Source organism: Azolla caroliniana, unplaced genomic scaffold, assembly GCF_043228905.1.
Source record: "Azolla caroliniana isolate FFs.n. ecotype wild unplaced genomic scaffold, voAzoCaro1.0.p SCAF_11, whole genome shotgun sequence".
NCBI classification, from domain to species: Eukaryota; Viridiplantae; Streptophyta; class Polypodiopsida; order Salviniales; family Salviniaceae; genus Azolla; species Azolla caroliniana.
In genome coordinates, this window is record NW_028230446.1 from 16531601 (window position 1) to 16559512 (window position 27912).

General features: G+C 41.2%; 2 protein-coding genes across 2 annotated transcripts; both read right to left on the minus strand.

Annotated features, from left to right (window-relative positions):
- Positions 1-567: 567 nt before the first annotated feature.
- LOC147858087 (putative methylesterase 11, chloroplastic) lies at positions 568-1891 on the minus strand. Its single transcript, XM_087327374.1, has 4 exons — positions 1652-1891; positions 1400-1546; positions 1155-1289; positions 568-1050 (listed from the first exon to the last, which is right to left on the minus strand). Exons 1-4 carry the CDS (start codon positions 1868-1870, stop codon positions 751-753), a joined length of 801 nt encoding a protein of 266 aa, XP_087183500.1. The 5' UTR covers positions 1871-1891; the 3' UTR covers positions 568-750.
- Positions 1892-17535: 15644 nt separating this feature from the next.
- LOC147858088 (uncharacterized) lies at positions 17536-19725 on the minus strand. The gene has a single exon (XM_087327656.1). The coding sequence runs from the start codon at positions 18994-18996 to the stop codon at positions 17704-17706; it is 1293 nt and encodes a 430-aa protein (XP_087183782.1). The 5' UTR covers positions 18997-19725; the 3' UTR covers positions 17536-17703.
- Positions 19726-27912: the final 8187 nt, after the last annotated feature.

A 27912-nucleotide genomic window follows, 5' to 3' on the forward strand; every position in this document is an offset into this window, starting at 1 on the left:
AGAATAATCATAGGTTTTTTCATTATCATAACAAAAGAACAAGTAAATCCAATTAAATTGTGGACATGTCTTCATTGACAACAATTGAGGTTGACTTCACTATCATTTTCTAATTAGAGAGTGGGTGAGTAGTGAGCTTGCATTGCATTATTTATAAAAACTAGAAAGGACTTCGAGTAAGAGTTAAATTGATTGTTATTATTCTCAATAGGTCTAAGTTAATAACTTATTCTGAATTTGATTAGGTTGATTAAGCCCATGTCACATGTGTGCTCTAAATATTGTCCCATCATGTATAAAAGAATGATGGCTTTTCAAAATTCTGTTAAGTACAATTGTAATTGTAAATGTCATGTGATATTGAGTCATAACTTTTGACCAAACATATACAAATAGTTTTTGTGAATAAGTCAGGCATTTATTGCTTGAATATCTCATACATACAAGCATATTTTGGTAAATTTCCATTTCCAATTGTCTATATGCTCCCACCATTGCCCCAATAGCTTGAACCTTTTATACAATGCTTGAAACCACATTCCATGAGTAACATGCCTACAATGGGTTTCAAAATAAAAGATAAAAAACGAATTCAGGTGTCTAAATGAGAAATAGTTTATGCTAAGTAATGTTGATCGTCACACTAAAAGTCCTATAGGTACATTTTGAAGAGTTGCTTACACTGTAAAAATGGATCAATCCTTCTCTTGGAAACCATTTTCCTATTTGCCCCTAGGCATATTGAACCTTTTACACACAGAAATTCGATAATTTTGTGTCCTCCATTTGTGCAATCTCTACGAACAAGGAATGCAAAGATTGAGGCTTTGAGAAGAATGGGCAATGGTCACTACCTTTAAGCCTAAGGACTTGCTCGGGAGGATTGGAATCCACCATTTGTGCTTGCATTGTGGACGTGAATATCTGATCGTCCATCGTGTGGATAAAGAATCGGCGAACATTCCCATATTTCTCTTCTGTTAGAGACAACTTCTCTGTGAAAGGTGCAAATGGTACTGGGCGTATTGATAACACAGCCAATGCCACGTCCTTTTGATAAGAACATCATTGTGATCGATCAGATAAAATGTAGGCTTCATGAAAATACGATTTTTTTAAGAGTGGGAAATGGAACAGGTCATTAGAAGAGATACCTTGGAGCTCGTCCGGTTGAAGAACATTTCTTTCATTTGGGTTTTGTTGAGCTCTATAGAAGTGGGAGGATGAGTTTTACCATTAGCATACACAAACACTTGCGAATTACGCAGAAGCTCATTTGAACTTGCAACCTATAGATGTTTTTTTTTATATGCAAGTATACATCCTTCATATTCAGTCTAAGGGTATTAAAAAAAGAAGAAGAAGGAGATGTGTCCCGGGGCATTGAGATTGTACATACCCCATGGGACGAAAACAAATCGAGAGCAGCCTGCCCATTTTTTACCATGAAGGCAGCAACAAATATGGCTTTTGCTATTTTATGGGGGTAGTGTTCCATTGCATAGGATATGCAAGAACCCCCAAAGTTATGGCCTACCAGGTTTACCTGAGAAAATTTCAAAGACAATGGATGGATGGAATTTTCAGAAGAGGAAACATTTGACATAGAGAAAACTTGACTTCATAATACATAATGTGTTCCCATACGAACCTTCTCCCCTTCCGGCAGTTTCTCCAAAAATTCGCAAAGAGGTTTCGAATATTGCTCCAAACTCGAGATCTCATTCGGGTTTGTCGAATCGATACCTGATCCTGACAAATCCAATGCCGTTGTCATGAAGCCTGCCTCTTCCAACAAAGCAATTGATTTATACCAACACCATGCCCCGAAACCTCCCCCATGGATGAGAACAAATCTATTCAATTCCATCAAGTTGTTACACGAACCCGTCCCCTGAAATTTTTATGCTAGAAAAACGGTAAGTGCGGTCGGCAGAGTCAAGAGATGGGATCATTCTACATAAACTTAAGTGAAAAAAAAAATAACTAAGTGTATTTTATATAAATCTTCAGAAAAGCATCTCCTGGATGTCTAGATGAACTATTAGGCTATGTTGATATTGGCCCCTAGATTGCTGAGCAGCTCCTACTTCATCGACATCGCTAAAGAGCGAGCTCATCTTTCTACATAAACTTAAGTGTTAGAGTTTATATAAATCTCGAGATGAACTATTAGTCTATGATGTGATATGGCCCCTAGGTTGCTTAGCAGCATTGCCTTTGTTTTTTTGTAAGCAGTAATTGTGAGGAAGCAAGCATATACCTTGGTTTTTCTTGCCAATAATTTCTGTGGATGAAGGGTGAGAGACGCATCAACAGCGGCAGGGGCAGCAACATGGGATTGAGCAGCGGCACTCCGAGGGAGAACTAAATCTTGTTTGGGAGGCACATGAGCTGCTGATATAACTAGCTGAGGCCGAGAAGTTGAAGAAGATGCGGAGCGGCCATAAGAGTAGGTTGTTCTGCTCATATCCCGCCCGTGCTGCAAGAGCAGGGCTATGGCTTGCTCATGCCGAAGCACTGCGGCTGATGCCTGCCGGCCCATTCTTCCACCTCCTCCTTCCTGAAGATGGCGGTGAGCTGTGACCGGATAATTACTTATGCCAGACTTCCGTTCTTTGGTGTCCCCACCTGGTTTCTCGTCTTCACTAGTAATCACCCTGATGCCTCTATTTGCTGCTGATGATGCTTCCATGCCTCCACAATGTAGACACGAGCCCTGGTTCCCCATTGATATGATTACGATTAGCACAAAAAGTTAAATCTGATTTGAAACCTTGTCTGCAGCTGCTGCTGCTGCAACAGATTCTTTGTCCTTCAAACCAGCAATTGGATTGGAAATTCCAGAGGATTGTTTTCTGCTCTCCTTCTACAGGCCTCATCTAAATCCTTCAGGGATTCGTTAAAGTTTTATGGACATGAAGCAGTCATGGATCAAGGGCACTCACACAAAAGTCTGACACAAAAAAAAGGAGAAGGGAAAGCCATAAAGAAAAACGAGTCAGAGAGAAGAAGAAGAAGAAGAAGAAGAAGAAGAAACAGACAGAAAAAGGAAAGGTAATCCCAACTACTTCGATGAGGAAATGAAACTGTAACAGAAAATCAGGAAGGTTCAAGGAAGGAAGCCCTTTCGAAACGCATCTGAGTCTTCCTACTTCGTCGTCGTGATCACGACGGTGATGGATGGTGATCATGGCCATGGTCGTGGTCAAGATGGTCATGACTCATGGTCAAGTCCAAGTCCATGACCATGGTGAATGGCCATGATGTCCCCTCGTCGTGATGGATGGTGATCATGGTCATGGCCATGGTCAATATGGTCATGGTCTCCATTGTGGATGGCCCTGATGACCTTTCCAAGTCAAGTTGGTCATGGCCGAGATCATGACCATGGTGAACGGCTGTGATGCCCCCTCCAACAACACTTTTTAGTAAGACTGACTTCAAATCTAGTTAACATTTACTAGTGTCACCAACTTATAGTTATTGGGATTTTGAACTTGATGAATCGGTCAGCTCCTCCACATTTTCAATGTTACTAGTTGCATTACCAATTGTTCCCAACATGATAGTTAATTAATACCAACTTACTTCAATTAATTGCCATCTCACGCACCTTATATGCTATTATTGCATGCCACAAACTCATATTATATATTCAGAACTAGTTTAGCTTCCCACCCAATATGTGTGGTATTACCTCCCCTTGCATTTTTTAATTTTTATTTTATTTTCCAAAAAACCCCTTGCATTGATTTAAGCATGAGTGTGTTAGATTACGAGCATAATTTGCAACTAAGTATCGTAGACTATATACAATAAATATCATTATTACCAAGAATTTATATTATTTGGATATTAGTCCATCCTTACATTAAACAATATCAATGCGTTAATGGCATGTTTATTTCATATTAATTTAGCAGAATAAAAACAAAAGGCATGATTAACTACAAATAAGTTTCGTTGCTTAGGAGTTAGTCGTGCTTCACTTGCATTGTGCATCTTCTGCATTTCGTATTATGCCGGCGGAAGCCAAAAAATATACCGAATTAGAATATAAAATAAAAAACTTTATTTGTATACAAGAAGCCTAAGATAAGTTTGCCGAATTTTAGTTTTGAACTAGAATGAGTTTGAGTCCTTCAAGTGGTCTTGTATGATGATGATGTCATCCCCTTCCTTCAACAATGAATTTAGTCACAATGCATGAATTCACACATGTTATAAAGATGTTGATGTTGAATCAACTCACCAATTACACATGATCCCCAACTTGAAAATTAACTTATGTTCATAGATAATATGAGGATTTGTGATTTCAAATCCAAGAATGCTTGAATCAAATGTATGTAGTGATTCAAATGCACCCGACTCGATACTTAACTAGGTTTTTTTTAGTTAGATTAGTATACGCCTTCTTACTGGGTGCACCTATAGCTTGACTTAGTTTATAAATTTAGTTATAGTTCACTAGTAACATCCAATAACCCTAGTAGTTCCACTTGTCTTGCTCTATTTAATTGTTTCAGAGTTTTAAAGATGTGTTAAATGAGTAATTCTAGCCTAAATTGGAGCTATTTGGTTGGAAAACCTGGTACAATATATAGACCTTGTTCCTATTATTGCTTCTAGTTAATCGAATCAAGTTTAGAGAGCTTTTGCAAAACAAGTTGAGGTTAGTACATGTAAGTGTTATCAAGTTTTTGCCTTTAGTTTCTTAATGTTAGGAGCCAACTCCTGTTCCATGGATTGAGAATTTGCTTTGACAAAACAAATTCTCTTGCATTAGCCCCCTCAACTAGCATATGAAACAATCGTTGGTGGTTATAAAATTGAAGAGTTGAAAAGTCAAGGGTCAATTTATATCCCCTCTTCATTAGATCTGGAGATTCTTCAAAAATACATCAATCCCGATTCGGTGAATGGATTTATTTGACATTCTAGATCCCTTAGTGGCTCACCCATCTTCCAAGTTTGTTTGTGGATTAGGGAGGATTAAATACGGTCATGTTATTTGGGTTGACGTATAGTACAACTTGTCAGGTGCGTTGAGCTGGATGGAATTACTTGAGAATTATCCATCTATTTGCGTGAAACAACTAATCAAACTCTTCTTTGGCGCCATGTAAGGTAGAATCCATCGAAAACCATGTGGGATACATTACTCAAATCATTAGACCAATATCGAATGTTGCTCTTTCTCTAGAGAAAATGCCAAATATTTACAACTCACTAACTGTTAAGGGACGTAATCTAGCTTTAAATAGATATCCTTTGTTATTGATTTCAAGGTTTTTTTAGTAACCCAATGGGTCGAAAAATTTTATGAGGCTAGAACTTTAAGTATATAAAACCTTGTTTAGGCGATGAATGAAAGATTTCTTTTAGCACTCTATGGACATTTGGAGTAGCAATTATTCCATTCAATGTCACAAATATAATTTTCAACATTTGGCAAATGATATGTTTTGGGATTTCCTGGACATCTTCACCATAGTTTATTTGCATGACATTTTGATCTACTAGAAGGCTTAAGAGGATCATGATGACCACATTAGTCAAGTTCTTCAATGATTGTTGGAATACGACCCCTGTGCCGATACAACTTTAGAACAAGCAATAAAATGAGCCATATATATAAATTGGTCCACTACTACCATTATATAGTCTTACCATGAACTAGTGGAAGATCCATGATGAAGTTTGCCGAAATAGAAATCCAAGTTTAGAAGAGGTTGTAGAAGACAAAGAAGCAATGATGGGAGCTTTGGAGCAAGCATGGGTTTCAAGAGTAACCTTAAATACCAATTCTAAGGCATTTTAATGGGTTAAGGGTAGGATGTTGGGAACCTAGTTATCCTAGGAACCAAGCAAAGCCATTAGGTTGCATAACACGTGATGGTTTGGGAGCCTTAAGTGTTGGACTTATATAAAGGGAAGCAAATGTCCCCTTTATTACAACATCTCATTAAGACTCTATTGGTGAGACTAAGTTCTCTTCTTTAGATTTATTATTCAACTACTAAGATATAACATAAGGTAATTTTCTATTGAATGGGACAATAATGATATTTTATCTTTCCACACACTTGATAGAAAAATATAGAGACAATAAATCATTGACATGATTGGAAAGCTCGAGTTAATTAACAATCAAGCTTAATGTTTTAGATTGGAAAGTGATTAAGAAGAACCCTTGTAAAAGGTTTATAGTTTCAGTTTTATACTTCCCCTTCATTTAACCAAATTACAACTATGCCCCTTTAAGACTTAGGAGACTAGGAAGGTTCATAAATCTAACCAATAAATCCATTTGCAATGTACACAATTATATTATTTTTATGACATCCACTTTTTACAACTTCTTATTCTCCTACCATAGGTAGAGGGACATGCAATAAAGCTAATATAAAGCCCAGATACACTTGAGGAAATTATCCCTAGGTGCTTAACATTCAGAAATTCCCATAAAGATGCCTTTCAAATTCTTTATATAGGCATCACCCCATGTCTACTATCAAACATGAAAACATTACACATATTCCAATTGTGTTGCAACCCCCAATATCATAAAAATTGGAACAAGATCTCCATCCTGTCATTTACTTCTCTCTCTCTCTCTCTCTCTCTCTCTCTCTCTCTCTCTCTCTCTCTCTCTACTTCTATTAAACAAATTGGTGAATCTTTTACTTTCAACAAATCATCATTCTTTAGACTTTGTACGAAGTTTCAATTACATCTTTACAAATAAGAGAGATCCTATTTACGAGACCCTTCTTTGACCAATCTTATATGACTAATAACTATTTCACCAAATACTAGAGTTTAGAATGTCTTATTATGCCTCATCAAACCTTACTTGATGCTTCATTGAATTCCAGAATGCAAGAACACATTGTACTTCAATAAATTTGTTGTATGATAAGATGATAATGGTGGTGGTTGTGGTGACACACATTAAGTTGATGTCATGGGTTTATCACATTGGCCTTATTCAAGGGGTGAGGAAAATGGTTACAGAGTATAGTTGGAGAGGGGGAGGGGGGATATAGGAAAAATGGTGGCCAATGGGGCAAATTTATATGAGAAGAAAGATGAGGATAATGAGATTGACAAATAGAAGAAGACAAAGTTGGAATGAAAGGGGCATGGAGAAAGGGGAGTGTAGGAGAGAAAAAGAAATGAAACAAACAATAAATAAACAAAAACGGTAAAATGTAAGAAGACTACCATGATGAACTTGAATTCAAAATCCATGACTTTGCGGAGTGATTCAAGCAAGGAATACAACTAAGTTGTGAAAATAGAAAAACTCGTTCATGAAATTAATTGTACCTTTTGTATGTGAGTGTGCATGCTCATGTTGAACCTAAGTGGTCATTGTTGACATCTTTGGTTTAACTAAAAAATTAATCTTATGTTCAAGTTGGATAGTTGAGCTCTTTTTTTGTGGATGATTACACATTTTTACAACCCAACGTGTTAGGGTTTTGTTTGATTAGGTGACAATTTTGGTGTGATATGTGCCACTTTTTTTTTTAGATTGTATTTGGTACTCTGAGTGGGGGTTGAATGGTCTTTTGGTGTTTTAGGAAGCTGCAATTGCGTATTACATCAAACCACCCTTGACATTTTGTGAGGATCCTTAGAACCTCCCATATTGTCAACATATGTAACATGTTCATGTTCATTTATCAATACCTTTGTTCAAAAGTGGGGTTTGAATTTGCCTTGAAGCTCATGATTGAAATTTAGGGTTATGGCTAACAGTTGGCAACAGTTCGGTTTGAATCGAACCGAACTGCCGAAACCGCGGCTAACGGTTTAAACGGCTCAATTCAGTTTCAATGGTTAGAAACCGCGGTTAAATTGGTTTAATGGTATTTTTTTAAATGTTTTTAAACAATCTTTTCATTTTAGGCCTTATTCTCACATTTTAGGAAAATCTTTAAAACCTTAAAATTTTAAAATAATGAAATCTTTTAAATTTTAAAATTTGAATTTTGACCTAAGTTGAAAACCGAAATTAAACCACGAAATTGTGATTTTAACGGTTGGTTTAATGGTTTCGTGGTTCAGTTTGGTTCAGGTTTCAAAATTTTTAAATAGTTCAATTTTGACACTCTCGAATCGAACCGAACCGTTGCCGATTCTTAGTTATGGCCCCCTATCCTAAGAGGTGTGGTGGATGTTGGTATAGGTTGGCAACCAAAAAGGTGTAGTTGTCCTTGGGCCATAGTTATACTTGCTTAACCCGCCAAGAGGTTAAAATGTCTTTATCTTTGCCTTCAATGAGTACCTTATGGCCATTCACCATCTATGGACTGCTTTCATTTGGGTTTATTTATAAGTTTATGATTTGTGGTGGTAGATTTGAATATTAGTTCTCTCTATTTGTTTTGTGTGACAAATGGGATTGCTTCCCTTTTTCTTAGAGCTTGGGGCCTCAAATCTGGTGGTAGACATGAGAGATGTGATACTATTTGTGAGATTTTATGCTTGGTTATTTAGCCTCATGCCAATAAGTGTTACTCAAATCCCTTTGGCATAAAGAAATAAGTCCTCAAGCTAGCCCAATATGAAAAGTTCGTACAATATCCGAGTATGCATGACTCTTGCCATCTTCATTGTCTTCCCCACTTTGCAACGAAGTGGCTAGCTAAGTGGTGCAACCAAGCGTATATATTTGCTAGGTCAAGATGGGAATGTTATGTACCTACCATACCTTTCACTTCCCAATGTCTGAAAATATTGACATTGCGATTGGTGCCTCAGGGACAAGTCTATATCTAGGAATAAAGGCCTAAATATCATAAAAGACTAAATAAGCCAAATTTGGTGCTCTTTCGAGTTTTGTGTTCTCTTTTTCCTTGTGTATTTAAGTCATAGTTGTTTTATTCTCTCTCACACACCTTTGGTAAGCTAAGTGACCCTCACCTCAAGTTAAAAGCTCAAACCCTTAATTTCCATCTAAGTATTTGAGCTTCATCTTGTAAAGCAAGGTTGGTTTCATAAAGGTAATGAGAGTGGTGTGTTGTTGGCCTATATATTTCTCTTGTTTCCCTTAATTAAGTAATTACTTATTTTTTATAATGTGGATTATGAATTTTCATTAGCTTGTTTAAGTAGCCATTCACAATATTATAGCAAGTCTTTGAAGTTGACTCATTAATTAAACTAGCTTACTACACTTGAGCACATCTAACACCCCTTCTCTCTTGTCTAACCAACAATATGGAATGTTAAGTAGGTTGGTGTGAACACCTTTTTACTTGACGTGGCACAATGCACAAGCACATAGAGGTGCATTATGACTTTATTTGACATATAATCTTAGTAAATGTCACTAATTTTTGCCGCACATGAGCAAATGGTCGACATTTTTAGGAAAGCCCTTAATGCGTTTAAATTTCAAGCATTCAAAGAGATATTGGGACCCCACAACATGCGCTTGAACGAGAATGTTATGATACTCATACAAGCTCAATGTGTAAGAAAATTTAATGCATTGATTGTTTGAAGTAAACACTAAATATTCCACTACATTTGAAAATATTTGGTGTGCTTGTATGTGTCTAGACGCGGGAATAGAAATTAGTCATCATTTTTGTGTCTCTATGAGTTTCTTGTAATATTCATATTTTCCTCCACATAGTGAGGGTGTTCTAGTATTCTATGATATTGTAACATGAAGCTAGATATCTAACGCTTCCTACAAGTTTGTCACTAGAAGGTTCTAAAGAGCTTGAGCTTTTCGGCTAGGCTCACTTTAGAAGGTGTTTCCATAAATATGAGATAATTGGGATCCTCTATCAGATATTACATTCTTTAGAATATCATAAAGCTTGTCAGTAGAGTCCAACATAAGTCTAGTGATGACTTGTCCAATTATACTTTACGTTTCTTATATTGGGGATCAAACCATGGAAGAAAAGAGGTGGAACTTGAACACAATTGTTCCTTTTGCTCAAGTCAATCTTGCCATAAAAACAAGTCATATGAGGAAGTTTTCCTTTACGTTTCTTATATTTATAGTCTTTCACAAGGACCCATCCGACTGGAAGCTATATGACACTTGAAGAACCGGCCGGATTCGGACAAGAAATCGAACCGATCAAAGAAGAAGAATCGGACACCGGAACCAGACAAGACCCCGAATCGGATTCGGATGAAGAACAAATCGAGGAACTGGTGGTCAAAAACCAAGGACAGAGATATCTTGTCAGAGAGAGAAGGGACCCCCAAATATTTTTGGATGCAAAGCATGTGTTGCTGACCAACGAGGGGGAGCCGGAAAGCTTCGAGGAAGCGAAGAAAGACACCCACAACCGCAAGTGGTTAACTGCCATGAGGACGAGATGGATTCCCTGCATGAGAACCACACATATGAATTGATGGAGCCGTCAAAAGAAAAGAGAGTGCTCCGGAATAAGTGGGTGTACAAGCTGAAACCGGGAGACGCCGGAAATCCACCAAGATACAAAGCTCGGATCGTGATGAAGGGTTTCCAACAGAAAAAGGGGGTGGATTTCGACAAGATCTTTGCCTCGGTACTCAAGATGACATCCATCGGGATTGTGGCATGCATGGACCTCCAGGTCGAGCAGCTAGACGTCAATACGACGTTCCTGCACGGTGACCTCGAAGAAGAGATCTACATGCAACAATCGGACGAGTTTGTCAAGAAAGGGAAGGAGCACTTGATATACCGATTGAAGAAGAGCTTATACAGACTGAAGCAAGCTCCACCTTCATTGAATCTATTGAGAAGCAAGCTCAACGTAGGCCGGATCAATTAAAGAAATCGAGAGCCGGATCGGATGAAGACCGATCAGCTAGACTGTATCGGTTGAAGAAGCCAAGAGCCACATCGAATAAAGACCGTAGGCCGGATCGGCTGGAGAAGCCGACATGCTGTTAGAGGCGTACATTCCTATTTTAGTAAATAGGAGTAACCTTAGGAGCTAGTGTCAGATGCTCTATATGAGCATTAAAGTATTGATGGTACTTGTGTCAGCCCACAGTCAAGACTTGTATAAAAGTGCTCACTGAGCATAGTCATATGGACAGAGTGATTATTTTGAATTGATTTTTTTTTCTGTGTTCTGCTCTCTCTGTCTCTCTCGCTTACTATGTATCTTCATACTCTCAGTGTTTCCTCTGTTGTTGTCCGGTTAAGCCAGTTGTGTTCTGTTTTTAGCTTCTGCACATAATCTTTACATGGCATCAAAGCGCAAGGGTTGAGAATCCTCTGTTTCCGACAAGCGCTTCAACACAGACAAGCTCTTAATCTCTGGACAAGTACAGATAGAAAAATGGATAGAGGAATGGGTGGTGCTCTTCCAACAGAGAAGTTGGACAGAAGCAACTACACATCTTGGGAATACAAGATGCACCAATACTTGCTTGGGCATGGCTACTAGAGTTACATCCATGGAGAAGATGAGGTAGCGCAAGAATCAACACAAGGATTTTTTGGCATGGGAGCAGGCGGCAAGTAGAGTCTTGTACTGCCTTGCATCCTATATGCACGATCAGATGTCGGGTTATATTCGTAATGCAAAGTTGCCTAAGGAGGCCTGGGAAAATTTGAAGAAGAGTGGCGCCGCAAGTACCACGGCCCGGAAGTTGCAACTCCATCAAAAGCTCAACAATATCCGATAGAGAGAAATCGACAACAATCGCACTATGTTGAAGGCTGAGGAGCCCAATGGGACCATCTTTTCTAATGAAGCACAAGGCCAATACGGTGAAGATGAGCACCTCGAAGCCAAACGAGGTGTGGTACGTGGATTCTGGCGCATCCAACCATGTGACGAACCATGAAGAGTGGTTCTCATATCTCGAGAAGCCTAAACAGTCGGGGTCATCGAAACTAGTGATAACACCCCTCATCCAATCGAGCACATCAAAGATGTCCCCTTGAGCCATGTCGGTCAGAAAGGGAGGCTAAGGAACGTCATGCATGTCCCGACGATCACCAAGAACTTGGTGTCAGTCGCACAAATCGTCGATCAAGTAATGTTGTCCAATTCACTCATCTCGGGTGCTTCATCGAAGAAAAAGGCCAACTAATCGTGCAAGGGCGCAACGAAGGGAGGATGTTCATCCTCGAAACAAATTATGTCGGCACCACAATGTTCGCCAAAGAACAAAAAATCGAATAGGACATCGACTTGTAGCACAAGCGCATCGGCCACGTCAACTTCCAAAGGCTTCAGGAGTTGCAAGCGAAACAAATCATGTTCGGCTTGTCAAAGTTCAATGGTCGGAAGGCCCAAATTTGTGAAGCTTTTCAGCTAGGAAAGCAACACCGGCTTCCTTTTCCCAATGAACGCAATCAGAGCCATAATAAGCTCATCGTAATCCATTCGGATGTGACATGGGGACAGGCACAGAATGTGAGCCTAGGCGGGAGTCGATATTTTGTCTCCTTCAATGACGACTATAGCCGACACACGTGGATCTACCTCATAGAGAAGAAGACTGATGTCCTTGATTGTTTCCAAAACTTGAAGAGTCTAATGGAGAGAGAAACGGAGAGGAAGATCAAGTGTCTGCCATCGGATGGCGGAAAAGAATACTTTTCCGGCCAGTTCAACTTTTATCTACAACATATAGGAATTCGGCGCCGATTCACCTACAGATATACGTCGGGGCAGAACGACGTGGGCGAAATCAAGAATTATTCAATCATGGAAGCGGCACGGGCAATGCTAGAAGAGAAGAGCATGCCCAAATTTTATTGGGCCAAAGTCATTCAGATGGCATTGTACATCCAGAATCGAATTTCTACACACGGAGAAGCAATCTCCGCGGAGGAAGCAAAGGAAATGACTTACCCACAAAGAGAAAAGGAAGAAGAAGATGTTGGAGCATGAAAATCTTGAAGGCATGTTGGATCGGAGTTAGTTCGACGAGGCCATGAGTGAAGATGGACCTTTAGAGCTGAGGTCAAAATCGGCCAAGAGGGCCCTAAAGACCGCCAACGAAAGGTTGCGCCGATCAACTCGCCAAATGAACCCTGTAATTAGGTACGCTTACAATGAGTACATGGTGCATCACTATGCGTACATGACAACGGTGGTGAAAATACGCGAGCCAGAGAGCTACGCGGAAGAGACACAAAATGCAAATCGACAAACAACCATGAAGGAAGAAATGCAGGCACTAGCTGACAATGAAACATGGGACCTGGTTGACGCCCCCAAGGGTGTGAAGTTGATTGGATGCAAGTGGGTGTATAAGATCAAGTACAATGCCGACGGCTCTGTCAACCGGTACAAGGCCCGACTAATGGCCAAAGGTGACATGCAGCAGCAGGGCATCGACTACAATGAGACATTCGTGTCGGTTGCCAAGATGACAACCGTCTGAGTGTTGCTGGCGGTAACAGCGACAAGGGGGTGGCATCTCCATGAAATGGACATCAAGAACGTGTTTCTTCAAGGTGACCTTGAAGAGCAGGTATTTATGGTCCAATCCCCTAGATTTCATTCAAAGTTGAACAAGTTTGTAGTATATCGGCTAAAGAACTCACTTTACGACCTCAAGCAAGCCCCACGAGCTTGGAACTCTAAAATCACGCAACGGTTGCATAAGATGGGGTTTGAGGTCTCAAATTCGACTCCTCCTTGTTCATCCGAAAAGGTTAGAAAGGCCCAATCTGCATATTATTGTACGTGGATGACCTGGTCATCACCGACGTCGACCTTGCTGAAATCACCTGAGTCAAGTCCTAGTTGTCCGTTGCATTTGAGATGAAGGATTCGGGGGACCTTCATTACTTCCTCAGGATCGAAGTGATCCACACCCCCGACATCATATTTCTCACTCAACGACACTATGTCTTGAATATGTTGTACAAATTCGGAAATTTGATAGATTGTTGATCCTTCACCACTCCTCTTGACCAAAACATAAACCTTCGTCATGACTCGGGAGTGGCCTACGATGAGAAACGGTTCTGGAAAATTGTCAGAAGCCTGATATACTTAACGATCACTCGACCCAATCTCAACTATCCGGTCATGTAGAGACTAACAATCAAGCACCTTCAATGCAGGCATCAGATATTGCGATACATGAGCGGCACGAAGGATCGTGGACTGTTATACCGGGACGGCATCACCAAACAGTTGGTCAGCTACACAGATGTGGAATGGGCCGGAGATGCCATAGATCGTTGATCAACATTCGGTTTTATGTTCTCCCTTGGGAGTGCGGCGATCGCATGGAGCAGCAAGAAATAGTCGATGAGTACTGAGGAGCCACCATCGCTACATGTGAGGTCATATGGCTCAAACGGCTATTGCAGGATCTGCAAGTGGAAGTTACCAATCTGATCCTGATCTACTGTGACATCATCAGTAGTATGCAGTTGGCAAAGAACCTCGTCTTCCATGCTTGCACGAAGCACATAGAAGTGCACTATCACTTTGTGCGCGAGCGGGTCATCAGCGGTGAAGTCGAATTGAACTACATTCAACCCGATCGGCAGGTCGCTAATATCTTCACCAAGGCACTCGAACTAAACAAGTTGTAGCACTTCTCGGAGATGCTTGAACTTCGACATCTCGACGTGCCACACTTGAGGGGGAGAACAACAATTGCGAGATCAGGTGCAGACAACAAAAGTGATGACGAGCTGGAACAAGAGCCAACCAAACGAAAGAGGAGAGCCAAAGAAGAAGGCAAATTGGAGACAGTCGGTTCGAGTAAGGGAAATGATTCAGACGAGCCGAATTATATGAGAGCCAAGCATACAAGAAGGTAGTTGAAAACGACAACGAATCAGGAGTATGGACGGGTCAAAGAGTGCCCAAATCGTAGAGGCAAGAAGAAGACCAACGAAGGCGTGAGGAGTAGAGAAGCCAATTGGATAGGTCGAGGTGTGCGGGATCGGATGGGTTGAGGAGAGCGACCTAGGAGGCAAGCTGGCGGAAGGAGCCAAGACGAAGAACCTGCAGAGTAGAAGGAACCCCAAGTTGAGCTTGAGGGGGAGTGTTGAGAAGCAAGCTCAACATAGACCGGATCCGATTCGGCTAAAGAAGTCGAGATCCGAATCGGATGAAGACCGATCGACTAGACCTGATCAGCTGAAGAAGCTGAGAGCCACATCGGATGAAGACTGATTGTTAGGCCGGATCGGTTGGAGAAGCCACCAAGCCATTAGAGGCGTACATTCCTATTTTAGTAAATAGGAATAACCTTACGAGTTAGTGTCATCTGCTCTTATGTGAGCATTAAAGTACTAATGGTACTTGTGTCATCCTACAGTCAATGCTTGTATAAAAGTGCTCATTGAGCACAATCATATAAACAGAGTGATTATTTTGAATTGAAATTTTGTTTTGTCTTCTGCTCTCTCTGTCTCTCCCGCTTAGAATGTATCTTCATACTCTCTGTGTTTCCTCTGTTGTTGTCCGGTTGAGCCGGTTGTGTTCTGTGTTTAGCTTCCACACGTAATCTTTACAAAATCAAAGTTTCAACCTCGCGCAAGAAATGTAATGGTTATGCCTTATATCAAGTAGATATATTTGAGTACAATGTTTGTATGTGTGTGTGTGTGTGTGTGTGTGTGTGTGTGTGTGTGTGTGTGTGTTTGTGTGTGTTGGGGGAGAGAGAGAGAGAGAGAGGGTATACTGCGAATAAAAAAGTCAATTATGATGACAAAAATGCAAGTGTGATGGCCGAGAGTGTTAGAGAGAGAAATATCTAATGCATACAAAAAGTCAATGTGAGATGACTAACACAACATAAAGATGGAGACAACACTTTAAAGGTATAAAGACATGCTTACTAAAAGACCCACCAAAGAATTTCTCTCACATGAACATATACAAGGATACATAATGGATAATTATGGCGTATACATATGTAAATTATAAGCCTTAACTTTACAATGTGCACATACAAGTTCTAAGTGGAAGAGGAAGGGAGAGGGAGAAGGCAAACATATAGGCATCATTGTAAGAAAATTCACAAAAAAACAAGAGAAAGGAGTAATGATTTGAAATAAAGAAGTATATGATGTGATGATTTCAGTTGAGATGATTTTTTGTTGACTTGCATTCAAAAAAGATAACTAAAAATATTGTCCTAAACGAAATCAAAACCCTTCTGGATATGCATAGAGAAATCACAAACCAATGAACTCCAAATAGTTCTACTTTCTACGCAACACAAGAATGAATGTTGTAGCCCTTCATACCATAGATATAATAACACGACACTAGTTGAGCACAAAAGACACGAGAAGAGAGAGAGAGAGAGAGAGAGAGAGATGAGGACAATCACAAACTCTTCTCACAATCGTCAATATTGGACAAGGTAGAGAAGAGAGGGGGGGGAGAGGGGGGGACCATGGTTCATTTAAGGTGAGGCCAAACCGAAAATAATCGATGACAATGAATATGGGAAGTGATTGATTGATGGGCACATAGATGATGATAAGTTGAATATAAGATTCCACGAGGAATTATTAGGGGACACACGATGAATGATGGGAGGAATAGGGTTGGCCAATTGCCAGACATAAAGGCAGTAAAGCAAAAACTAGACATTAATAGTCAACCCCTCACTACCCCCTATCTAGAACACATACACATACACATATACATACATTTAACCCTTCATCTTAGGGCTATAAATCTTACTATCTAACTCTACAATGCTTACATGCTAACTAACTAACTAACTAAATCACGTGTGGATGGAAATTAAGTTAAACTGGGTTTTCTTTTAGTTTCTGTTTTTCCCCCCCTTCATTTTGATGGACTTTTGCCTAGCCAACCCTGAGAATCATGTGAGCCAAACAAAAAACCGAAGAAACGAACAAAAGAGGAAGATGAAGGTGACGCACGTTCTAATTGAATGGAAAAGTTAAAAAGGCAAAGAAAAAAGCAAAAAAAAAGCCATTTTGCTTGTGACAAAAATGAGTCAGTCAGAGGAAAGGGCTTTTTCTTCTCCAAACTTAAAAAATCGTTCTGAAGAAAAGGAGAAGAATGTGAAAGAAACAAAAATGATGGCGTTATAGGAAATGGTGTGTCACATTAAAACTTGTGTTATTTTACCTCCCCAAAGACCTGAACACGAAAAGAAAACAAGCAGACATTTGTAATTGCAGAGATGGATGGCATGCTCAGGACATGAATGAATGAATGAATGAGTTTTCGTTCAATAATTAAAACTCCATTTGATGAAGTCCTGCGTAAACGACACATATAAAGAAATAAACATTAAAAAAAAAAGAACCTGAAAGATCTAAACAAATAATGATTCTGATTTATCACTGCCAAAAAACTCTGGATCAATTATCAAACAAAAAGAGCCAGTGGTGAAGAATTACAAGGCAAAGGAAGATCAGTTGGAGGAGAGAGGTGGGGGCGGGGGGGGAGGGAGCGGCAGGTAAGAAGAAGAAGAAGAAGGGAGGAGAGGAACAATAATCTATATGTTTATATATAGATGTATAATGCCGTGTCTGTGGATAATTAATTTCTGGATATATATATATATATACCAACGAGCAAGTTAATCCGTTCCTGCATCCTTCGACTCCAAATGTATATATGTCTCAGGGCTCTGTGTGTGTTTGTGTGTGTAGTCTGAAATTTGAGAGTCTGTGTTAATAATGGATGGAATTGTATATTGGTGGGAGGGAGGAGTGAGTAGAGAAGGAAAATGATGGCGAGAGATCGATCAGTAAGGGGCGGCGGCTCGTGAGCCGGCGGCGGCAGCAGCAGCCGCCCACGCCAGAACGTCTTGAGGCAGCTGGCTGCAATTCAGGGAGCCGGCGGAGTTGGTGTTGAAAAGCGACATGCCGCAGGAGACGGCATCGGAAGGCGGCGTCTGCTGTCCGCCGCCGCCGCCCACCAGCTGGCAGCCTCCGCCGGCGGAGGACGTCATCTGGCTGACGTCGTCGTCCGGCAGGAGCGGCAGCCGCTCGTAGGAGGGGTTGAGAAAGGAGGCGGCGATAATGACCACCGGCCCTGCGGCGGTGAGCGTGCCCACCACGCTCCCCCCTACCACCTGCCCCTGCGCCCCGGCCAACGAGATGGTCAGGCCCCCCGACGTCAACGACCCCGCCGACGGCGACGGCGACGGCGACGGCAGGAAGGCCCCGGACAGCGACAGGATCTCGAACCTCCCGTGGAACGTCACCGTCGCCCCCGGCGCCGTCGGCTGCCGCAGCGTCACGTTCGCCACCGTCCCGTTCCCGCTCAGGACGCACAGCCCCCTCTGCCTCCGCCTCGCGAACCCGGCCACGCTCTCCACCACGTCATGCCCGCCCGCCACCTCCAGCACATGCGGCCGCATCGCGTTCTCGCTGTCCCGCGTGATGATCACGGGCGGCTTCGGCTTGTTCTTGGAGCCCGGGGGCCGCCCGCGTGGCTTCCGTACCACCATCAACCCATGGTGATGGTCCATATGCCCGCCGCCGCCGCCGCCCAGACCGGATTTGAGCCGCTTGATCCGCCCCATTTGACCGGTGCTCCTGCTGTTCTCGTCGTCGTCGTCGTTGTCGGAGCTGTCGTTGTCGTGGCCCATCGACTCCCGGCTGAGGCCTTGGATGCTCTGCATCTGCTGCTCGTGATGGTGCATGTCGCGCAGATGCTGCTGCTGATCTTGGAGGAGCTGGAGCTGGGATTGGCGATGAGGGTGGAGGACGTGATGGGCAGCGACCGTGCCGCCGAGGGGCTGGTGTTGGAGGTCGAAGAGGTGGGGCTTGTGGTCTTGATCCGGGGTGTGCTGTTGTTGTTGAAGCTGCAGCTGCTGGTTCTCTGCGGAGCCATGGTGAGTGTGGTGAGGATCGCGATGCGAATGCGATTGAACGAATTGGTGGTGTTGCTGCTGGTGGGGATTGAATGAGGTGAAATGGAGATTGCTAGAATTACTACTGTTATGTTGCTGGTGATGCTGGCCTGAATGGACGATATGATGGCGATGGTGCTGCTGCTGCTGAGAGGATGGGCTACCTGGGTCCAAGGCCATCAATTTCTGGCTATGCTTTTGGTTTATATGACGATTGGGATCAGGCAAGCGAAGGGAACGACAGCGTATAATATTAATCTATTATTATTGTCATGGTTGGGATGCGGGAATGAAAGAAAGATGCTCTACCCCCCCCTCTCCTCTCCCTCTCCCTCTCTGCCTGCAGCAGAAGCTAAAGGTTAAAAAATATATAACAATAAAAAAGCCATTCCTCTGATTAAAAAGGGTGGGGGGTATACTCCACAATCCCTCGGCTCGTATAGGAAGAACTTTCTTCCACTGCAGACCTTCAGATCAACACACATACAGAGAAGGTAGAGAGAGAGAGAGAGAGAGAGTGTGTGTGTGTGTGTGTGTGTGTGTGTGTGTGTGTGTGTGTGGCTTATGAATGTGAGAGATGTAGCTCTACGTTATTTTAGGATCCCTGAGGATGAAGAAGAAGATGATGATGATGATGATGAGAAGACCAGGCTGGGTAGGCAGCTTCTACCCTAGGGGTTGTGGGGATGGAACTCTCAAGGAGGCTGCAACCCGTGAAGAGAGAGAGAGAGAGAGAGAGCAGGTCGTAGTAGTAGTGTAGTGGATATCTAGATAGAGGTTGAGATAGTCACAGCAGTTCTCTCTAGAGAGAGACGGACAGACAGACAGACAGAAGGGGAGGTGGAGGAGACAGAATCAAACCCGGCCTTTAGTATAAAGCGAAACAAATCTGCTGAAATGTCTAGAGAGAGAGAGAGAGAGAGAGAGGAGGGGGGACAATAGGTTTGAACGTTATATGCAGAGGAGAGGGGCTTGGGGGGGGGGGGGGGGAAGGGAGGGGAGGCGGTGGACCTGTGGAAGGAAAAAAAAACGTAAAGCTCTTTTTTTTCTATGCTTTTTAACCTAAGAGAGATACCTAGAATGGAAATACTAGGTGGGAGAGAGAGAAGTCGTAGAGAATTATGGCGCACACACACATACATACATATATATACATATTATATAAACAAAAGCAGAGAACCAACCACCCCCCCCCCCCCCTTCCTGCTCCTCCCCCTCCCAGCTTAAACAGAGAGGCAGGCTAGGGTGAATTTGCAATGATGATGTTGATAGATAGATATAGATACATAGATAGATATAGACAGACAGAGGGACAGAAGAGACAGACAGACGCAGAGAGAGAGAGAGAGAGAGGGAGGAAGGAGAGGGAGAGGGAGAGGGAGAGGAGAAGGAACTTGGTGCAGGGCCTGATGTACTTCTGTCATCCAGGGCTTTTAGTTACTAAAGATGAACGTGAGCATAGAAAGAAAGATAGAAGAGAGAGAGAGAGAGAGAGAGAGAGAGAGAGTAAAAAAGATAATTAGTTTTTTTCGCCAAGGTTAAATAAAAGCTGCAATGGGTCGAAACAGATCCTTTAAGCCTGCGAAAGGGAAATGTGAGACGTAGAATGAACGTGCAGCGTAGAAGAAGAGAAGGAGGAGGAGGAGGCGAAGGGGAAGGAGAGAAGAAACTGGGAAAAGCTAGGGTAATAGACTGTACCAGAGAGAGAGAGAGAGAGAGAGAGGTGAGATCATGAGCTATAGTATATAGCTAGTAAGACTGACTGACGACTCACTCTCTAGGGGGGCTGTAGAGAGAAAGAGACTAGGTATAATGGAGCCATTTCCATGACCACTCTCTCTCTCTCTCTCTGTCTCTCTCTTTCTTTTTGGGTGCTCCCTTCGATGCCAGAGCAGCACAGTCTTTCGCAGAAAATGAGGAAAACTCTGTACACACTTTTCTCGTCGCAGCCTTTCGTCCGCACAACTACATTTTACCTGCGATGAATGAAACGGTCCGACCCCACCACACACACGCATACACTAACAGAGGAAGGGAAAAGCCTCGTGGGTCCCACGCATCTATCTAATTCAAGTCCCGTCTTACTCTCTCTCTCTGATCCATCTCTCCTTCTTCACTCTTCTTATACACATATATGAGTGAGTTCCACCCATGACACAAGCATAGAACATACATGATGATGATGATGATTAAGGTAGATATTGAATGGCAATACATGGGGGGGTCCAGGCAGAGGCAACAAACAACACACATCATATCAAATAATGGTGGGGGCTCGCTCAGGAAAGAAAAGTCATTTAGGGAGGCATGTGGGGTCATGCAAATTGGCATTTGGCATAGCTGTTCATACATACATATATGCATATACATATGCAGGAATGAATGAGCTGATATCACATTCATCATCGGTCCTATGCTTGCTTATTTCTACGTTGATGATGGTCATATACATTATACATATGTGTATGTATAGGTAGCTACCAGTTTATCTAATAGCTGCTAGAAGTAGTGGTAGTAAAGGGTCTGTCTGTCTGTCTTAGGCCGCCTGTCATGCCCACCGCATCCCTCTCTCACTCTGTCATGAGAGAGATAGCCCCCTATGGAAAAAGTACACAAAAAACTCCCATCTCATCCCCTGCCCCCTTCGCTCTTTGATATCTCGTTCCCTCCTCCCTCCCTCTAAATTTGGCACGTTTCCAAAGGCCCTATCACACCTATACAGGCTCTTCTACTTAACTTCAATCCAATCAAAACACGTCCATAGTTTAAAACAAAAATCTCAAAACTAAACCCTAAACCCAGCAAAGTAAAAACAAAACTAGTAGTTATTTAGCCCGCCCCTCCTCCCTCATCCTCTTTGTTATTTGAACTTATCCTCCCCTCCATATAGTGTGTGATCTGCTGATTGCTCTCGTCTGTCTTTCTTTTTTTTTCTTTAATCTACGACTTCCATATAATTTAATATGTGTATCATGATGATGATGATGATGATGATGCATTGTTTTTTTTTTTTTTTGGGCTGTGCTTCCAAAGCTCAAGCTGCTTCTGCAGCTTCTGCTACTGAGAAGACGAGCATTCATTTAATTCAAAATGTTTTTTTAAAGTTTGAAGTACACATATATAATCTTAGTTTATTATGTAGTATATTTGTATATTACATATTATTATTATTATAAGGAATAAAAGAGAGCGGGGGGACCCACACTACATTTATGAGAAAAAAAAAGGGAGGCGTACACAGAGAGAGAGAGAGAGAGAGAGGGAGGAGGAGGAGAGCTACGACGTCGGCCGGACGCGGCCGGACATGGCCGGACGGACGGACAGACTAACGACAGGTCTGAAAACGGCGTAGTTTCGGATAATCCCAGATCTGTCCCTCGGGTGTAGAGCCTTCTCTCTTCTTCTCTTCATATTTGCTTCCTTCCTTAACTTTGTCTTTTGCCTTTTATTTGATTTTTATTGTTGTTGTTTTTTTTTTTTTTTTGTTACCATACAACGTTGTACATATTTGTTTTCTTTTTTCTTTTTTTTTTGAATCCACCATCATTCCATTCCATTGGGGAAGGTCATATAAAAATAAATAAATAAATTTACCATTCTTTCTTTTACTGCTCTATTCTTCTTTTCATTCGCAGCTTTCTGTTCTCTTTTGCTTTCTTTCTTTTTTGCTTTTCAGGTCATGATGCCCTCTCTCTCTCTCTCCCCCCCCCCCTCTTTCCTTCACTATTTGCTTGCTTCTCACCATCTTTTCTACAAACCGCATTTATATATACCCAAGGTCAAAAGGACTCACTTCACATAGAATCCACAAAGCTCCTTCTATTAGCACCTTTCTACCGGGTTATATCCTAGTCTATATAGCTTTATACTTGTACTCTTCTCTGTCCCGTGTCTGTCGGTCTCTCAAATCTCGATCGTTGCACAACATGGGTAGATGAAACTCAAGAATGCAAGGTTTAAACACATGACCTTCTATAGTTTGTCTGTTTTCGTCGATTATCATAGCACAATTTCACACTACCGTTACGGAAGCTTCTTCCCATTATAGGTATTCAAGACTTGACTTTCTCTTCACATTCTCTCTGTGGTTGGCCCATAAACAATGTTGGAATTTTGAATTCTCTATCCCTGATCGAGGCAATAATGACATATTCTTTGGTTTTATTATCCACATGAACTAAAATAAATCCAATCTAGAATATTGATCATAGGTCAAATGTATTCTAAAAACATGCTCATAGTGTAATTTCTAAGAAACTATCTTTTAGTAGGTAGCCATGGCTAATGCTCAATGGGCTTGTGATGTGAAAGGGACTCTTTACGGTTTCCCACTTTGCAAGTTGCATAAAAAGGCAAGAGTTCTAATGTACGAGGGACCTTTGAGTTTAATATATATTTATTGTGTGGTGAACATATTCTCTTTGATAGAGCACGATTGTGATTGGTGAGCACGTGTTCTTTGAGATAGAGCATGCATGTTGTGATGTGAACAAACTCTTTGCTAGAGTGTATGGGTGGGTGAGTGTATTAGTTTGCATACAAGAATGATCTTCATTATGCTTGACATATGAGGAACCCTTGTGTGATCTCGCAATGAGCTATTTCATTCGCATTAGATCATTGTCAATCAATGTTTGAGCACACTATCCAAGTATCAATGTTTGCAAAGAAGGGGTTTTCTAGGCTTTACTCCGAAGTTTGGCTAGTTGCCATAGACTACGTCCAACATCAATACTTAAAGTGCCTTTGAGATGAGAGAAACATAGTTGCTACTAGCATATCGTTATTGAGTGGAATGTCAAGCCTAATATGAGCTTGCCACAATCATAGTATTTAGGTGCATGGATCACTAATACATGTCAAGAGGATGCAAAGTAGTTGTAGTAGCCGAATGGTTGCTTGAATGGTCAAATTGGGTATATGTCGATATAGTCGTTGATGAATGCAATCACAATCATAAAAACTATTGCTTAGGCTTTCGCAAATTTGGCCCATTCCCAATGTCATGGAATACAAAATAAATGTTTAGGTCTATCCCACCTTGGTAGGAAAATATGCCAAGATTTGTCAAAACATCAAGTCATTGAAGAATAGGAGCCATCATGACAATTGAAATTTTGGGTAACCGTTGTTCTATAAGTGTAACAACAATTTAATGGAACCCATCTTGACTATTGTATGGGTGGGATGTAGACCATTCTCTCATCTTCTTATTAAGAATTATGGATACAAGAATAGATCGACATCAAGTTTTGCTCCAATGTTTGGGTAAAATTAGGGAGCAGTAACGGCTCGGCTCAAACCTAAACCGTTTAGCTAAACCAGTTTAAACGGCTTAGCGACTCGTCTCGGTTTAGGCTTGAGTCTACCTATATGGTTTGAGCTCGGCTCGGCTTCGCTTGAGCCTTGCCAAACCGTTTTAGCCGTTTATGTGATTTAAGAATTAGGCTTTAGAAAGTTAGAAGTTAGAAGTTGGAACTTGGAACTTGAAAGTTGATAGAGAGAGACTGACAGGAAGACATAAGCAACATACTATTGAGTGACGAGAGAGGGAGGGACAGAGAGGGACAGAGAGCTTGCGTAGTGGGCGATCAGGGGACCTCCTTGTTGTTCAGTGTTATATACATTCTTTGGAGAAGGATTGGATCGCCAAGAGTGATAGGTCACCATAGCCTTGGGCCTCGTGGTTCGGGTGGTGGGAGGTAGGGGATTCATGGATGTCAGTCGACCAATCATAGTAGTCTACAAAGAGGGAGTTGTGGAGGTGGAACTTGGAGTTGAGTTTGACTCATCAATGGTAAGGCCGAGAGTTATGAGGAGGAGAAGAAGAGTAGAAGGAAGTGGTGTTTTTTGGGTATCTTCAGCTTTTTTGTCCCAAAACGGTTTAGGCTTAACCGGTTTGGCTTGGATAAGGCCAAACCGGTTAAGCCTAAACCAAACCATTGCCAATTCCTAGATAAAATCTAAACCAAGTTGTAAGTAGGAGAGCTATTTCATGGTAATCGAATTGCCACAAAGTTAGTGTTACACCTAGATTGTGAGGATGATCATGTCCTTGAGCCATTGTGATCACACATGAACTCCCAATGGTAGTATACCTTAAACAAGTGATAACAATGAGGGCTCTTGATTTCCCTATCCTAGAGTAGCATTCTTTAAGGGTCTACCCTTCTCGTTTTCTCTTGACATGTACCATTTGGTTTAGAATCCTCACTCCTTACACAAAACAAAATGTGTGTCTTTGGATACCCTTAGATATATTCCCTCTCAAGTAGTCTACTTAAAGGTTATGTTCTATTTCCATGAACAAGGTAGTGAACTTCATTCATACAAGTATCTCTTTTTTAATGCTTGACGGTGTCGTGGTGTGGCATGTGCAAAGGGAGAAATGCACTAGGAAGTCAAGTTTTACAATAGGATTCAGGTTGAAGTTGTGCTTTGAGAAATGCAAAGAAGAAGAAGATCGATTGATAAGAGCTAAGCACTCAAACAAGTAGGTCAAGGGTTCAATACTACTCACTACAAAGGGAAAAAAATGGGCCACAATGTGTAATTGACAACAATGGAACTATAAGAGAGCTCCTTAAATCTACCTAATGAGTAGAAGAGCTCCTTGTCAGGTTTCATGATGAATTTGCAATGATGTTGTTGATATATACAGATAGATAAACACAAATTTGGCTTGATTTTAGACTCTATAATCCGAAACTAAAGAATATCCCACTAACAACCCTTCTCATTCTATTCTTCTTTCACCTTATGTAAAAGGGTTCAACTTTGTGGAAATTGTAATCGCCTTAGCAATTTGATCTAAATTTCTTCTCTATTATCTACCTAGCTTGGAAAAAGTTGCAAATCTTGTGCCTATGTGATTCTAAATCATGGGGGACCGCTATGGCATATTTGTAAGTGAAATGTGGTGAGAACTCGTTCCACTTCACTCAAGGAATTTCGAGATTAACACATGGTATTTGAACAAGTGGTGAGGTTTGTACTTGTGCTTCTAAGTGATTGACACTCTACTAATGAGCCACACCCACAATAGTCATGGGGGTTTCCGCTACTATACATGTCCATTCATGTGGGTAGGAGGGTTGTAATAGATTGTATTGAAACTTTGTAGCCTTTGGGCATCTTTTCATTAATACCACGATGAATTTTGACATTAAAAAATAAGTAAAAAATAGCCATGGGGGAATTTCCAATGCTCGAAATTGGTTTTATCCTAAAAAAACCTAAAACGTCCCTAGGTGACCCTAATAACACCTAGTAAGGATCCCTAAATTGTCCCTAAGCTCCCTTAATCAAACCTAGGAACTCCCTAAATCATCCTTTGGCCAATCTCCCTAATTAGACATAGGAACACTCCTAAATAAGCTCTAGAGCCTTTCTTAAATATGTCCTAGCTAAGGCCAAATTAGGCCTTGGATAAGACAGAGCTCCTCAAAGCATCCAAGCGGCACTTAGAAACCTTCCCAACGACCTACGGGAGGGCGGTGTCGTGAAGATCCGTCACTACATGCGGATCGTGAGGCGGAACCGTCAGGGTTCTGGATCGGAAGGATTCGAAGTTTGCACTAGCTTTGGCGAGAAAGTATTTAAGATAGATTAAAAGAGAGAGAGATTGAGATAAGATAGAAAGTTTGACTTTAGATTGAGAAAGATTGAAATGGAGAGAGAGATTAAGATTGAACCCTTTACTTTAGATTTGAGGAACAAGATATATCATCAATTGGATAATGATTTTATTTTCTTAATATTAATTTTAATATAAAGTACAAAGCTTGCTTGATTAATACCTAGCTCATTTTTCCTCTCCATCCACTCTTTTATAGATGCCCCCATGCACATGATGCTTGTGAGGGTGCAAGACATGCATGAGATGCATGTTTGCCATTTGGCGCTCATGTATTACATGTGTTACATGATAACCATGTCACTAATTTAGATATAAAATGATCAAAGTAAAACTTTTGAAGACTTGGCTTAGTGGTAAGCCTATTGACTTTCATCTTGGAGGTAGAAGGTTCAAGCCTTGATCACATCCCTTTTAAAACACAAAATACTACTAGGCTTTTGGTCTTGTATTTACACCGAAAATCTTCAAAACACCATGCAACTGACCGATCCGTCTATCCCAACACCATGCACCGCGATCAACCGACCGATCTGTCTGTCCCAACTAGTTCAATCCAATCCCATCCGTCGTTGTCGCCAGCTTGCCGAATCCGCCTGGTCAGCCAAAACCCTTATAAGTAGCTAGGCCACACCCATTCATCCAATTAATTTAGCTCAAGTTACCTTGAACATTTTATGATCCACTCATAAACATAAAATAATAGATTTTGGCCCTACTTATATAATTTGGGATCCTTATTTATCCTATCTATGTGGGATATTTCGTAATTTTGTTTTTTCTCTTCTTCTTCGCAAACTTCATATCCACATAACTTGTCACTTAGTTGATCATTTCTTATGTGGTAAAGTGTATTCGAAAGCTCTTGAAGACATCCATCTTTTTGTACCAAGATATTAAACTAGTATAAAATAGTATCTTCACTATTATTGTTAATTGGACCGTGTGTGAAGAACCACAATCGATTTTGTACATTCCATTCAATTTTCAAACCATTGGCGAAAATCTTTACGATAGCAGGAACCTTATGTTCTTGAAATTCCCCATATATATATATATAGCTTCACATTTGTTAATTCCTATATCCTTCCTTGTGACGAACATAATTGTAATTTGTAACCGTAGGTGGGGGCTAATTCATAATGAATGACAGCTAAATACTATAGTGGGATATAACTTTATAATGTTTCATCACTTGAACATTTTTTAGAATAAAAAAAAAACCAAGTGTTAAACATACAAGGATGTAGGGTTTTAACTTATATAAGAAAGCTAACTACCTTCATGAAGGTAATTTCTTCTCTTTATCGTTTTGAGATAGACACTCTAATAGTGTGGCAAAAGTCTAGCTTCATACACATACACATTCTAGCACAAACAATCGTTGAATACAAACACATTATCCCACACACATGTGTGTGTTTAAAAGTGTGCTTGCATGAATCAACACAAGACGCTTG

Excerpts from the sequence above, each read along its gene's own strand:
- LOC147858087 (XM_087327374.1), bottom strand. The coding sequence starts at position 1,870 with ATGGAATTGAATAGATTTGTTCTCATCCATGGGGGAGGTTTCGGGGCA. Across the intron at positions 1,290-1,399 it reads ATTTGTTTTCGTCCCATGGG|GTTGCAAGTTCAAATGAGCT; the intron begins GTATGTACAATC and ends AAACATCTATAG. Across the intron at positions 1,051-1,154 it reads TCAACCGGACGAGCTCCAAG|GACGTGGCATTGGCTGTGTT; the intron begins GTATCTCTTCTA and ends TCTTATCAAAAG.
- LOC147858088 (XM_087327656.1), bottom strand. The coding sequence starts at position 18,996 with ATGGCCTTGGACCCAGGTAGCCCATCCTCTCAGCAGCAGCAGCACCAT.